Source organism: Polypterus senegalus, chromosome 8 (genome assembly GCF_016835505.1).
Source record: "Polypterus senegalus isolate Bchr_013 chromosome 8, ASM1683550v1, whole genome shotgun sequence".
NCBI lineage: Eukaryota > Metazoa > Chordata > Cladistia > Polypteriformes > Polypteridae > Polypterus > Polypterus senegalus.
The window spans coordinates 41,264,451-41,279,467 of NC_053161.1; the positions used below are offsets into that span (position 1 = coordinate 41,264,451).

At 34.4% G+C, this 15,017-nt stretch overlaps 2 protein-coding genes across 3 annotated transcripts in view; one reads left to right on the forward strand and one right to left on the reverse strand.

The window, feature by feature from the left end:
• The window catches only part of fbxl13 (F-box and leucine-rich repeat protein 13), a 256,189-nt gene that overhangs the window by 93,701 nt on the left and 147,471 nt on the right, over positions 1-15,017 (forward strand). The window lies entirely within an intron of this gene.
• Positions 1-15,017, reverse strand: part of lrrc17 (leucine rich repeat containing 17) — a 35,371-nt gene that overhangs the window by 1,235 nt on the left and 19,119 nt on the right. For both annotated transcript variants that reach the window (XM_039761024.1, XM_039761022.1), the window contains exon 3: positions 3,674-3,829. In XM_039761024.1, coding sequence (XP_039616958.1) covers positions 3,674-3,829 — 156 coding nt within the window. The remainder of the gene's footprint in view (positions 1-3,673; positions 3,830-15,017) is intronic.

The following is a 15,017-nucleotide window of genomic DNA, read 5'->3' on the forward strand; positions in this document are numbered from 1 at the left end:
ATGACAAACCAACTCAGGATCTCAGATTAGGACCCATGCAAGGGGTGACACCTCAGCACCACACTCGTTCAGATGGAATGAGACCAGTGTGAGTTTTTTTATGGTGGCTGGAGTGCCAATTCTGCCACCAACCCCCAGGTTTTTCCCTGCAGGTTGGAGGGCCTACATGCAGGGCTGGATGCAGATTATCGTCATACCCTAGGACAGAGCAATTGCAGGTTAATAGACTTGCTCAAGGGCCCAACAAAGTAGAGTGACGTTTGGCATTTACGGGATTTGAACCGGCAGCCTTCGGATTGCCAGTGCAGATCCCTAGCCTCAGAGCCACCACTCCACCCCATATACTTATTCTAATTCAAATTTTATTTTTATTTATATATTTTTCACTGTGAACGTAATTTGAAATGCATGAGAAATGTCCTTATCAATTGTCTTTAAATACTTCAGAAATCTGATCCTGTCAAGACTTGGAGCTTAAGATGTGGCTCCGCACTGCTATGTCTGCAAATAAACATCTCTTGAATTATTTGCTTAGCTTATGCTCTGTAATAAAGTCCTGTGAGATGCAGGAGGCATTTTTGTTTAGTACACAGTTAGAAGTTATACTTCACTTCTTTTTTAATGCTGAAATTATGTATTGCATTGTATGGTGACATAAATTAGAACTGAATTCTAATTTCTTCTTTACAATTCATTTAACATTTACTGCGAGTTTAGACTTGTAAAGATGTCAGGAAGCTATATATGTTTTATGTTGCAATATATTCAGAAGGTAATCTTATACATTTCTAGAAATGCTTATATGCAAAAGGTATTCTTTTTTAAAGTGTGGAAAACTGGAAACATTTTAATGTACTTTGCAGACTACATTACACAATGATCTCTGTTTTAGCATGTTTAAGTTTACTAACACCATTATAACACCTGGTTTAAAGAAAATAACAATGTTAGTCATTTCTTTGAATATTTTGTGCACAATATCATCAGTTTTCTGAGAGGTGTCCTATATAAGAAAATATTAAATTGACAATCTAACTGAAATGCATCACTGAAAAGTTACAGTATATGTACAATAATTTCATGCAATTTAAGTACAGCTAAATGTGGGCACCTCATATTAATTTCATCAATTTATTTTGTGTGCAACGCACAAAAAATCTGATGCTAGACTCCAGAAAGTTCTTTTCAATGCTGTTGGCACTTTTATTCCTGTCTTTCTATTTTTGTGCCATTCAGATATGTGACATATAAATAATGAAATCATGGAAAATTATCGTCATATGTATAACACTAAATCACACATTTAACAATAAGTTTAACTGGAGACTGAGCATAATGTTTATGTTAAAAGTAAAGTGCTTAAGCAAACAGTACTGTGGTTAAATACCTGTCACTGAAATAAAGTCTACCATGTATCCTGCTGTAGATCTGTGTAATGCAAACAGGCCACACAAGACTAAAGCTGAATATATACATTATGTGTCACAACAGAGTCATTTCATATTATCCTCAGAGAAGTGAAATTGTCTTGATGTGCATACTTGCCCTCTAAAATTAAAATAGAGAAGAAAGTGAAAAGGATAGCTTGTGATTCAAGCACTTAAAATAAGAACTAATTTTAGTATATAAAGACCCTGAAGAATGCAGATCTGTAATCTATTTTCTTGAGGCTTTCAGTATGGAGTTTCACTAAAATTAGCTCCTAAATCAAAAATCAAACACTATATTAATAAAACAGCTGATATGGCTATAACATGTTATGACACACCCTAAGGATTCCTTCAGTGTATATTGTAGATTAGTATTTTTATGTGTTTATTTTGTGTGCCTTATGGTACTTTATCATTCCAGTTTAATTATTCTCTTTGATTTTATGTAGAGTGGCACACTGAGTGGTATTTTTCCTGCACAGTACCTGGGCCTTGAGCCTAGTTTTCTTTCATCTAAAATCTTTATGTTCTGTCTGCACTTCCATAAAGATGCTGTTAAGTTACTTTGCTAGTGTGATTTTCTATAAGTGTGTCTTGTGATGGATAGGCATCCTGCCTGATGATGGCTGCTATTGGGATAGTGTCCTGTAAACCATAGCAGACATAAATATACTCAGAAATAGATGGAAGTATAAATGGTTAATGCACTATTTCAGAAACATTATAGTGCCTGAATTCAAATATGACTAAGTTTTTGTTTTAAGGAAAACTAGCATCACTTTGAATGTGCTAATTTTTCGTTAGCTGGCTGTTGGATAAACAAAATACATACTATATTCAGTATATTAGATTCAAAATGTTGAACTGAGTATTAAAATACATGCTGGAATCTATTAATTTTAAAATAGACAGGCTTGCAAGCAATTCTTAACAGAAACAGTTCAAGAAGATCACTGAAATCAACATCAGGGGGATCACAAACACTTGCATTAGGGCATCTTAATCCTCCATTACAAAAGTATATTATTGTACAATATGAGAAAATTAAATGCCCCAGAGGAAAATCATATGAGCACAAAGGAGAATATGGAAACTCTACAGTATATAAAAGGTGTACCATGGGTTTGTGAAAGGCGCTCTATAAATGCAACTTATTATTATTTATTACCAGCTGTAATATAATATATAATATATATAATATATAACCCAAGTATTATGCTACAAGAAGTGCATGACACAGATTATTATGTCGTTACTTTTTCATTTTTTGTTACAGTATATAATCCCAGAATGTACCCTGAGCAACACAGATTTAAATTAAATTGGCTAAATGACATCCTGCTGCAAACATTTCTATATATACAGTACCTAAACTTTGGCGTCCACTAACAGCCTAGGCTTAAAATTTCTTTTGAAGAAGATCCTTATTCAAAGCACCTCTTTACAGGAGTTGAAGTGAAGCAATGACTAGCATCTAGTTAATTGGCAATTATAAATATTAACCTTTAATTTAAAATTTTAGAAGCAATCTATCCTAAAAAATTGGGCTCAAAACTGCAAGACTATAAATTAAGACCAACTTCACCACATAACTTTGAGATGGTTATCCAACTTGTCTGTGTGCTAATTGCAAAAATAAACATTACTGCTCATATATGGATTGCTGTGCTATGGAATACAATAAATTGGCTGTTTGAATGTCCTTAGAATGCCAAAGTATATCCAGAATTTATTTATTTATTTACGTATTTATGTTATAAAATGAAACTTTGTGTTGTAGCGGAGAGCTGATAAAGCTTTATTATTTTTGCCTGTAGTATGGAGTTTTAGATCTGTTTGTTTTAGGTATAATAAATTGCATAAGGACGTTTAAGAAAATCGATATGGGTCTATAACACACTGATAATCTATAAGATAGTCCTTTGTATTATGGAAGGACTTGCATAGAAAAAGGATGAGAATATACTGTATGTACGTCTGCAAATAATTTATACTGTCTCAATGAACAATAAAATAATTAAAAATTTATCACCAACGGAATTTAGTAAAATAATGAACTGCTTTACTCTATGAAATGCACACCTTATTCTGAGTAAAAATAAAGCATTGATCGAGCAAACTTGAAACCACATAATAATTAATGTTCACTATATTAGATAAAATGATAGTTAAGTTACGGAATAATTGTATTAAAATGGGATGGGTGAGTGGAAGAATATTAAAAATCATGAAAAGATACTTACCCATGTCAATGTGTTGTATGGCATTGCTACTTAAATTAAGTACTTTAAGGTCCTTTAAACCAAGAAACTCTTTTGCTTTTAAGTGTTTGATTTTGTTCCTGGAGAGGTCGATTCTAAAGACTTCTGGTGGGATGTCGGCTGGAACTTTTTTCAGGTCTGTGAACAAAGATGAAATATTACAAGGCTATTAACTTTTAATTTTTCATTCATTTCTTGCCAAAAAGTAAAGAAAGGCTATATAAATCATATTGTGAATTTCCAACTTTAAAAGAGGGGATATCTGTAAAAAAAAAAGATTTTATAATGTTAAAAATTTTGTTGAAAAATATTATCCCTGTTCAGTGTTGTTGTCATGTGTACATACAGTAGCACAATGAGATTATAACCTATAGACTAATGACAACCACATAATACCAACAACAGAAAATGCATACTGTATAACACCATATATTCAGTAGAGCTCAAAATAATGTATACAAAACACTCAGTAAAGACAGAAGAAACACTCCTATGGAAATTAAGAATTTCCTAATGGATCAGTTAGGACAGAAGTGACAATGAAACCAGGCTGCCCTAACTCTAGTACAGTTGAATATACAACTTTATTAAGTAGCTCTAACCACATGTTTTTTAAACTAACTGTATCTTGTTCAATTGTTACAGAGCAAATCTATGGCATTCTGTCTACTATAGTCTTTTTGCATTTTCAGGCATATTTCCTGATAATCAAAAATACTGCAGGTTTTGTTTACCCATCCTACTATGCCCAAATACAGATACTTTCCACAGTCCATGTTCCGAGGTTGCATCCAAACTCTTTTTATTAAAATAAAAAAAAAATTACCATACAAAGTCTTTCCTGAAAAGTGTATCTTCTCTTTAAGCAAGTTCATATTACTTAAGCTCCAAGATGCTATCTGCTGGTGAACGTGGTAGAAGTACATTAAAACAACAGAAAACGGCTTGTCTTTTGCACCATGCCTGTGGCCTGCCAGTGCAAGCTAGAAGTGGCTGAAAGCATTGAAGTAAACAGTACTATAGGTGGGCAGAAAAAATAAACACATAAATGATGTTTTGTGCCTGTCTTAAAGAGATATGATTTAAGGCCTTCTTCATATTTGCACAGTATGTGTAGACAGATCTAGCAAACTCTGAAAAGTCTTCAAATATTTTAATTAGGAAAAATGGCCGCTCTATTACAGAAGGCTGGTACAATACAGAAAACTATATTTCCCCTGTTGCATCAGTTTGGTTGTAGTCTCCCTCTCCTATCCCAGTATATGATTTCTTAGAACTCCTGATGAATAAGATCACAAATAAGTGTAACTAACCTCTAGTCAGACTTTTTGAAATAGAAAATAACCACTCCATAGTGCCAATCCAGTGGTGCTCTCTCTGCCTTCCATTCAAGAACTGATCATGACACCTCAGCAGTTTAAAGTATGTATATAAATGTTATAAGGTTTCGTACTTCACTGCTGTAACTATGAATCAATGTAAATGGTGTGAGCCTGTACTCAGTGAAGAGTTCTATACAAGAAATTAATTGAAATAAACTTTTATCCTCAACATTGAATATTTCTGATTTGTCACTGCAGATCTTTAGAATAACCTTATTACTGAAATGCACACAGCCTTTTTGTGGTGAATGTCTGTTTGCCAAGTTTTGCAGCTCCTTGAAGTGTTTCCTTCCACATCTTTGCTCCTTCCACCTCTTTGTAATATCCTCTTTTAAATTCAGCATTACTACCTTTTTCTCTATCCTTGCTATAAATAGCTAGTCTGTCCTGGTCTTACAAAATCTTGAAATGACTTGCCAGAATGTCTTTGAAGCCACCTGAATATCATTTTCCATGGCCTCACACAAATCTGTGGCACTAATTTCCACCTTCATTGCTGGATAAAAGTATAACCTCCCCATCAGATTCCATCAACTCACATTGCGTGGTTAGGCTCCTCTTTTAAATTGACAGCTCACCATTGATACTTTCAAATGGAAACAGCCACTCATAAACAAAGCTATTTGTATTAGCCTCTACTAATGAAGTTTTCAACAGGTTCCACGCAAATTCCATTGACCTCCCTTAAGAAGCCGGCTAAATGTTTCTAGGAGTAAAAACTAAACTCATCCCGAGCTAAGCCATCATCTTGGTACACCTGGAACATTCTCAGTCATTCGGTTCCTAAGGTCTGTCCAGTCAGTGGCACAGTTTTTTAAGCCCTTCCTCAGCCAATGATCAGTTGATAATTCAACACCTTCTTTTAGCTGACTATTTCAAACATGCAGCCTTAGCTCAGGTGACAATATTGTTCACTAACCTATGACCCAAGCTTTCTGTCACAAAATACTGTGTCATGAGGAGCAATTTATGTCAGACAGTTAGCACATATGGTCAATGTCTAACAGGGAAATCCGAAATGAATTAATCACTTTGTGTTAAGATCATGTAGACCATGTGTCCCATTTATACTGTCTTTTTAGGTTTCATCTATCTTTTCAAGGGGGCCATTGAAGTCTCTCAATAGGACTAGACTATCATTGGTACCCTTTTGAGTATTTGATGCATTTTGTCTTTGATTGCAAATGGAGAATAAAAGGTGACATGATGAAAGTGTGTAGAAATATGAAGGAAATTAGTACAGTGGATGTTAGGTGTTACATTAATATACATTTTTCAACAAGGAACATTTTTGGAAACTTGTTAAGAGCAAATTTAGCACAAATATTAGAATGTTTTCTTCATACAAAGACACATGAAATGAATTACCAAGTAGTTTGCTAGATATTAGGACTAAAGGGACCTTCAAATGTTGACCTAATGTTACAGTATTTTGGAAAATCTATGTAAATAGGGTTGGTGAGCTTGTTGGACTGAAAGGCCTTTTCTTGATGCAATTGTTGTAACATTCTAATATTTGAATAAGTCAATTAGCTTTACAGTGTTCTTTTATAATATTGAGTCCAAAATTGCACTTTAAATGCTTCATAAGTGCAAAGTATATCTTGGGTATAACCTTAACTTGTGATCAAAACAACATGCTATATAACACAACATTCATTGCATTTTAATAACAAAGTACACTGTGTTAAAAATATGGTTGTTTACCAAATGAATCAGAGTAACAGGTCTAACATGGTGTTTGCATCTAATTTGCATGCATTCTACTTTAGTAGATACACTGTGTGAATCTGCTTGATTTAAACTAGTTTGTTAAGCTTATTGGTGGGTCTTAAAATGTTTTATTTTCAAGGAAGGGAAGAGGAAAATATTCTTACTTGTTATGTTTTCAAGGAGTGGTCTCCTGTATAATGTTTACTAGTAATGTTTGGTTGAATTTACTGGGTATATTTTATTATATTTTCTTAATGTATGTCTACTTTTCAAATTGACTTAAGATAACAACAATATCTGATGTATTATAAACTGATGGCACAGTAGTGCAGAGGACAGCCTGATTGATCTAGCTTATTGGGTTTGAATCCTGCACTTTGTTGCTGTCTGTATTGTTTACACACCTCAAAGCATGAAATAAGAATCAACATAGTTAAAAGTGTAAGGTACATTTGGCAGCATAACTTGGTTTCATTTTTAAAACCATGGTTTATTACACCATGAATAACTAGTGCTGAGTAGCTTTTGTTTCTTATTATGAAAATATCTATCTGCCACTGTACATTATACCATTTGTGGACAGTATCCGAATAGTGAGGTACCACAAACTTGAATAAGAAATAAAGAAGAGATATAGTACTGACTTGTGCTATACTATATTAAAGAATCTGTAATAACACCACACAGAATAACCTGCTTTATAATGAAAAATTATTTTAAAATGATGAGTCATAATTATGTTTCTAAGGCCTCCATTTTTAACAATCCGCTCAAAATAACATCTTTAAATACAGAATCTTATAATATTGGACACTTTCCATTTTTTTTTTTTTTGCTTCTTTTCAAGTTGTGGGATTCCCAGTGGTTTAGAACTTAAGAAAGAATGCCATTACATCATTTATACTATTAAAAAACTATTGTCTGGAAATTGTCTGGTCTTTAGCTCAGTTAGTGCAAGATGTGGCATGTAATGGAATAAATGTTGAATCTTTTCCCCATTTCTAAAAAGAAGCCAAACAAACAGTTATAAGTATGATCGGCGTATATGAGACATACATCTGACTAGTCTGTTATAACTCATGGATGAATAATATGAACCATATGGTAATCCCAAAATTACATTTTTTAACCTCTCCATTGGCAGCAAATGGTAAAGTACCGTAACATTCCCTCTAACTGAATAGACTCAGACTAAAATAACACCTGTGTTTATAAATATGAAGTGAAGATTAAGCCATCTTTGCTGTGATCCCTCTTTTTTCCTTTAAAAATTAATCAGAAACTAGAAACTCTTTCAGGTGGGTTTTTAAAATAACCCTGGCACTTAGAACATAGCTTTTATGGTGATATCACTGTATCAGTGTGTGCTTCCAACCTCAGCTATTGTAAATGTAGTAAATAAATATTTTAAAAATACAAAATGAAAAATAAGAAAATTATTTGCACACTCTTGACAGTGAGATCATATAAACTTCATACATATAGTAATTAGCTTATGAATGATGCAGGATGCTATGGGACAACAGTGTTAGTTACTGTGATTCCAAATTTCTATCTGCAGTAATTGAATTCATCTTTTATCATGAATGGCAGTATTTAGATTTCTTTTTCCCATTCTAGAGTGTCTGTAGTCAACATTGTATTAAATATCAAAGTGTAATGCTAAATGGTATTTAAAAGCTGTGGCTCATGTCCCATGTAAAATACACACATGCTCTCCGTGTAACATTCTGCTCATATTTTTTTCATATTAAATACGTTAACAATTTTTTTCTGCATAATGACTATTTAGACCAGACAATGAATCCTGCAATGTTTTTGTTAATATTTTACAATTTCCTTTGCAGTCCCTAATGACTAAGTTACAATGTTTACTTTGAATGTAATTATTTTTTTAAAGAGTGAAACTTAACATTAACCTTTTAAATTGTCTGTGTTACTGTACTGGTTAAGTGCCATCTATAAAAAATAGAAAGTTAATTGTTTTACACTTCAAATACTGCTTTTTTATTTTATTACTTGAGTAAAGGCTTCAGCTGAGGACCTTTATTACTTCACTCAGGATTTAATGTGAGTTAACTCTAATTCAACATTTGTTCAAACCTGTCCTTTCATTCTGCTCAATATCCCATACCAATATTAAGTGTTGTGACTTGTACTGATGCACGCTAGGAGTCCGTGGTGATATACAAGTTTTTAAAATTAAAACAGTTTACTCAGATTCTGGGAGTGTAGGTGCATGTGGATATAAAATCAAGTGGCAAAAGAATTGTTAATGAGGAAATTAGCTGTTTGCATTAGCACGTGAAGGCGCAATAGCTGGCTGTTGGGTCATTAGATGGAGCTCACCTGCACACATTGAGGATATGAAAAACCTGAGCAGGATAGATGGGCAGAAGAAAAGGAAAAAGAAATATAGTAGGGATAAGTAGTGGAGAGAGAAAAGGAAAATTAAGGATTGTGGCAGATCTGGTGCAGTAGAAAGGAAACACAGTGGTTGGGAATGATGCTCCAAGTGGAGCATTGGCACTCCAGGGAAAAGGGTCTCTCTTTTTGATTATAAAGGGAAGCAGGAATGACCAAACACTCCAAAAGCTCTCATGGACGTTGAAGTTAAGTTAAAGTTGGAGACAAGAGCCAGTTAGAAATGTTGACCATGCTTGACAGAGCATGTCAGCTTGCTGAGCAGACCATAAGAGTGGGCAACATACAGTATATGTAAAAATATGTAAAAATAGGAGGCAGCACTGAAGCTTCTAACAGCTTTTAAAGAGACTGATCCTGAGTGCTTTAACTGTGATTTTAATCTGTTCTTTGGGATTTCTTATTTATTGATATTTTAACTTCCATCATGACACTGCTTTTTAATGCAGATTATCTATTTAAAGAGGATTCCTGAACTGTACTTTGGAACACTTTGTTGTCAATAAAAGCACTAAGCACTTTTTGCACTCTCTCTTGTTCTTGTGAGACCTCATTTACCCTAGTCCAAGGGTCCTCAATCACGGTCCTGGAGGGCCGCAGTGGCTGCAGGTTTTTGCTCCAACCCAGTTGCTTAATAAGAAGCACTTATTGTTCAAGTAACACTTCTGCTTCACTTTAGTTGTCTCACTCGTTAAGGGTTTGAACGCTTATTGCTTATTTTAGTCTTAAACAGCTGTATTCTTGGTTTTTAATTGCTCCTAATTAGCAATAACATGCAAATGACAAACAAAAGAGACCAGCATTTCTCCATTTAGCTTATTTCCATTTACTTCTTTGTGTATTTATTGTGCACTATTTGATTTAATTAAATACTTGGAAGGAAAGTGAAGAGAAAAAAGTGAAGAACTGAGAATTACTCATCCATTTTAGCCTTCAAATCATTTGGATGAAGGGAAAGAATATCTAGGATATGAGAATTACCTGACATAGCAGAGTTAAAGCACTAACAAGCCATGAAATTAAATTATTGGCAGGAATTGCTTTCTAATTAAGCAACCGTTATAGAACAAAAACCTGCAACCACTGCGGCCCTCCAGGACTGTGATTGAGGACCCCTGCCCTAGTCCATCTTGGTCAATGGCTATCGATGTTCTGGGTTCGAGGAGGTAATGCTAGCTGCAGGCAACCAGGGCATCACATGACCTTGCATTTATTTTATGAAGAACAACAAATTGCTGCTAAGTTTCTGATATTTTATGTGATATCTTCGACCTTTTTATGGCAATGTCTCGATTGTTTCAGTTTGGCTGTGTATGTTTTTCCACATCCCTATAAAACCACTCTGCTGTTGGAGTTTGTTATTAAATGTATTAGAGTAAGACTTGATTCTTACTCAGTGTTGGAGGAACGTAAAATGTATCTTATCCTCCAAATATCACTATTTTGACTTTAGATGTAAGCTAGTAATACTTTGTAGCTTCTTTTGGAATATTTTAATAAATGGTTCTGTAAAAGCCAAATGTTTATCACTTTTAAACATTTCACATGTAGCAAAAATGTTAGTTCATAGAGAAAATTTGTCTGTCTGTTCATAAATGCTAGTTTAATCTCAGTGGGTCCAGAGTATTACATTCTCTTGTAGTATACTTACATAAAAATAAAAAGGAAAGGATCCTTATATTAAAAAAAATCAGGTTCCTTCTGAAACAGATGGCAATTTTTTGCAGTTTATGCATTTCTGTTTTCTGCAAAAATTTTAGGATCAAATTTAAAATCTGGTAAAAAAATTTATCAAAGAAACTGCCTCCTCCATTGTTACTCTAAATGCACATAATGCCAAAATATAAAGGAATAATTATCAAATACAGGCACTACTTTTTGGAAATATGTGTGGCACTGTAACAAGAAGAATGTGTGAAGTTAAAATATCAAGCTAATCATGCCATTATTTTAACATATAGCTGTTATGCTGTAATTAGAATCAAACTGCATTTCTTTTCACACAGGGTTGCACCTTTAAGTAGGGAGGTCCATCCATTCATCTATTTTTTTAACCTGCTTATCCAGGGCACAGGGAAGCTGGAGCCTATCCTAGCAAGAAATTAGCAGAAGCTAGAAACAACCCTTGGGCAGGCTGCCAGTCTGTTGCAAGGCAAACACATTCATCAGGGGCCAGTTTAACATTGCCAGTCCACTTAACCTGCATGTTTTGGGACTGTGGGAGGAAACCACGCAGTGATGGGGAGAACATGTACACTCTATTCAGTGAGCACCTAGAACCTGAACCCTTGCCTGTTTGTTGTGAAGCAGCAGCACTATCACTGAATCACTGTGTCTCAGACATCATCCCATAAAATTACTTTTTAATGTTTTTCTGGCTAAAAATATAATAAGAAAAATCTTCCAGTCCTCTAGAGTGCACAGTTCATTGGTATTAGTTCATTGGCAAAATACCGACAAATTAGTAACAAATTAATACTTTGTAGCTGGATCTTTTATCTTTTCATCATTGGCACCTACTGTACCTTGTGATCCTGGAATTTCTTAAATCATGAACAAACATGTCTCATTGAAATCACCAAAATAGTTGACTTAACATTTTTTTCCCTATGGTTGCTATAGGTGGACTAATTTGTAATAGTGGCAATCTTGAACCCAGATGTGCCCTTTGTTCCTGTCGGGACCACTAAAGAGAAAATTGTTTGATATTTGGATTCACTTGAGAATGTAACATGTGTGAGCAAAATTAGAGAGAAGGTTAGAAAGTCATCTATGGCTACCTCTCACCACCGAGGCCCCATCCTTTTACTGCACTCAACAGGAACTTACTTGTGTATTGTACTTCCTATAGGAATAACAACCTTGAATTCATATGAGGTCAAACAAAGTTTATTTTGCTACATAATTCATAGATAAGCTTTTTATAGATGTGGTCATTGATGCCTTTCTTATGGCCTATTATTACATTATATAGAACATATATAGGGTGGGCCAGATCTAATTATGCAGTTTTCATTACGCTATAACTTGTTAAGTTTATTACATAGAAAATCACCCGAAAAATCCCGGACCATCGAGAAGTGTGCAAACTGACGACATGAAGAATTGTCTTCACGCCGAACTGGAATCGTCCCCGCATAAATCAAAGTCATCCAGACGATCTGGATCTACATAATTAGATCTGGACCGCCCTGTATATACTGTATATATTTTATTTATTCTGAATGTATTTATGTCACATTATACTGTATATGTGATGTTTATAGACATGCTGGCAATACAGTACATCTTAAATGGCATTTACAGGTGGTTAGTATCAAAAACAGATAACTTAGTGTGAAAGATGTGCATGAACGTGTACCTTATTAAGATTAGGAGCATGCAATCAAGATGAAATAAAGTGTTTTTATTTATGCATTATGTGATGTCAGCACATTTAACTTTTATTTTTTTTACTTTTGATATTTTAATGTTTAATGTTAATGTACCTCTTCTGGTTGAACTGTTTATATATTTTTTTTTTTAACACCATCTTTGGTGATAAATATAATCTGAAAACATTTTGGATGTATAGCGAAGTACTGATTAATCTTTTATGTTTTGCAATGGAAGCAGAAAATTGTGATTCACCTTGTTTATATAAGCCTCTGACTGCCTATATAATGTCATTTTCTAACTCATGTTTGTAATTTCCTATTTCAGTCAGTTTGGAAAGATAACGAAGAACAATTTATCAAATTTAAATTGGTATACAAGATTAAGATCAAAAGAAAGAGAAAACAGAAACACATGTGGCTGTGCGTGAGTGGTGCAGTTGGTGTGGACAACAAAGCCCTTACCGGTTTACCTATTCAACATACAGTGCCTAGCTACTCTTATTGGAAATGAGAAATTCAGTTTTTATCATAACCACAGAATGTACAATTTTCTGTACGTTGCTAATAAAATCATTACAATTAACACCTTTTAGAATACTTAAAAACTCATAAGCAAAGTTTAGTATGTAGAAGACTAAAAATGATCCCCCAAAGACAGAATAATATCAGTCCATCCAACAATCTGCTTATGAATACAGTTTTTTCCAGTACTAGATCACTGAGAGCTGGAATATGTTATTAAAGCAACATGAGTCAGGGCAGAAAGTGACCCTACATATAACATTAGTCCATTACCAGAGTTAGACCTTGATTTCATAGGTGGGATGGGATTTATTGGATGAAATGGGCATGGGTTTACTCTAAAATGGCTTTGAATGCTGTTTTTGTAAAGCTTTCATATCACTTTTCAATAGTGTGGAGGTTCTCATTAAGCAGTTCTGAAGACACTAAGAATAAAGAAAACAAGTTACATCACCAGTTTCCTTGTTCTGTTCAAGTAGCTCAATTGGTGGACTTTTACAAATTGTGCCTAAAGATTCACTGATTAATTTAATATATGTGTTTATTTATATTCTAAACCTGTCAAACTTGACTTCTAGCCAGAGTTGGCCTTAGGGGTGTGCGGGGCCTAGGGCTGACGAACCCCACGTGGGGCCGGTTACATCAAATGCTGTTACCAGTATGTGTGGACTGTATAAACTTGCCACTGAATTAAATTAAATTATATATGTATACTGTATAAGCACCAGCTGCAACCGAATTAAATTAAAAATAATGTTAACATACACCGGATTTTCTCCGTATTCAGTATTTACAGTACATTTTTGCAAGATAACACATGGACTTTATCAAAATATAATGATATTATCTATTAAAAAAGTGCAATTCATAATTCATGACAATACCACAACAGTGCGAAATGCAATGCAGTGTCCCTAGCAGGATCTCTTCTAGAAAAGTACCCAAATTGCAAGTATAGTCTCAATATGCAGGATGTCATAGTCATAACTGGCGTTGATATCATGTCAACCGGTTATCATTAGCAATACATAGTTCCTCTTAGAAGCATCTCAAATATATGTATATACTGGAGAACATAACTTGACAAATCCGCTCAAACGGGACATGCGGGACCCCCTTAGGCGCAGGGCCTGGGGCAATTGCCCCACTTGCCACCCCCAAATGCCGCTCTTGCTTCTAGCCATGCCATTTATCACAGGTCACACATATACACTCATGCACACTTAATTATATACAGTATATACTGTATAAGCACCTGCTGCAACTAAATGACTGTAACAAGACTGGAGAATAAATAGGAAATATGATAAATTGTGACAGTTTTAAAGTTGAACTTGGTTTGATTGACTATGGGTGGGCTTTCCTCTTTAATCTTATAAAGCAACCCTGTTCCCTAAGAGACACCTGATAAGCTAATTTTTGCCCCAACCATTTTATTAATCAGAGGTTAATTGCTGTTGTTAAATGGCTTTCCTTAATCTGTAATACTTTCTCTATTCTTTCTCTAAGAAATGCATACAGATGTGTATCTACCTAATTTGCTTGATTCTTTTACTGTATATATTACCCCATATTATTCTACATTAAAGTGAATACAAAGTGAGCAGACACAGCAATGCATCCATAATTTTAGGAGCAAAACACTTCTCCTTCTTAAGTCAGTCAGTCATTTCCCAACCTGTTATATCCTAACACAGGGTCACGGGGGTCTGCCGGAGCCAATTCCAGCCAGCACAGGGCACAAAGCAGGAAATCCCGAGCAGGGCGCCAGCTCACCGCAGCAATCACTCTTCAGTTATACATTTATATTTACTTATATGGCTCATACTGGATTTGCTGAAAAATATAAAACTTTTACTAGTTGTGATTTCATAATTAAAAAATAATAGAAGCTTATTTATTAAACAG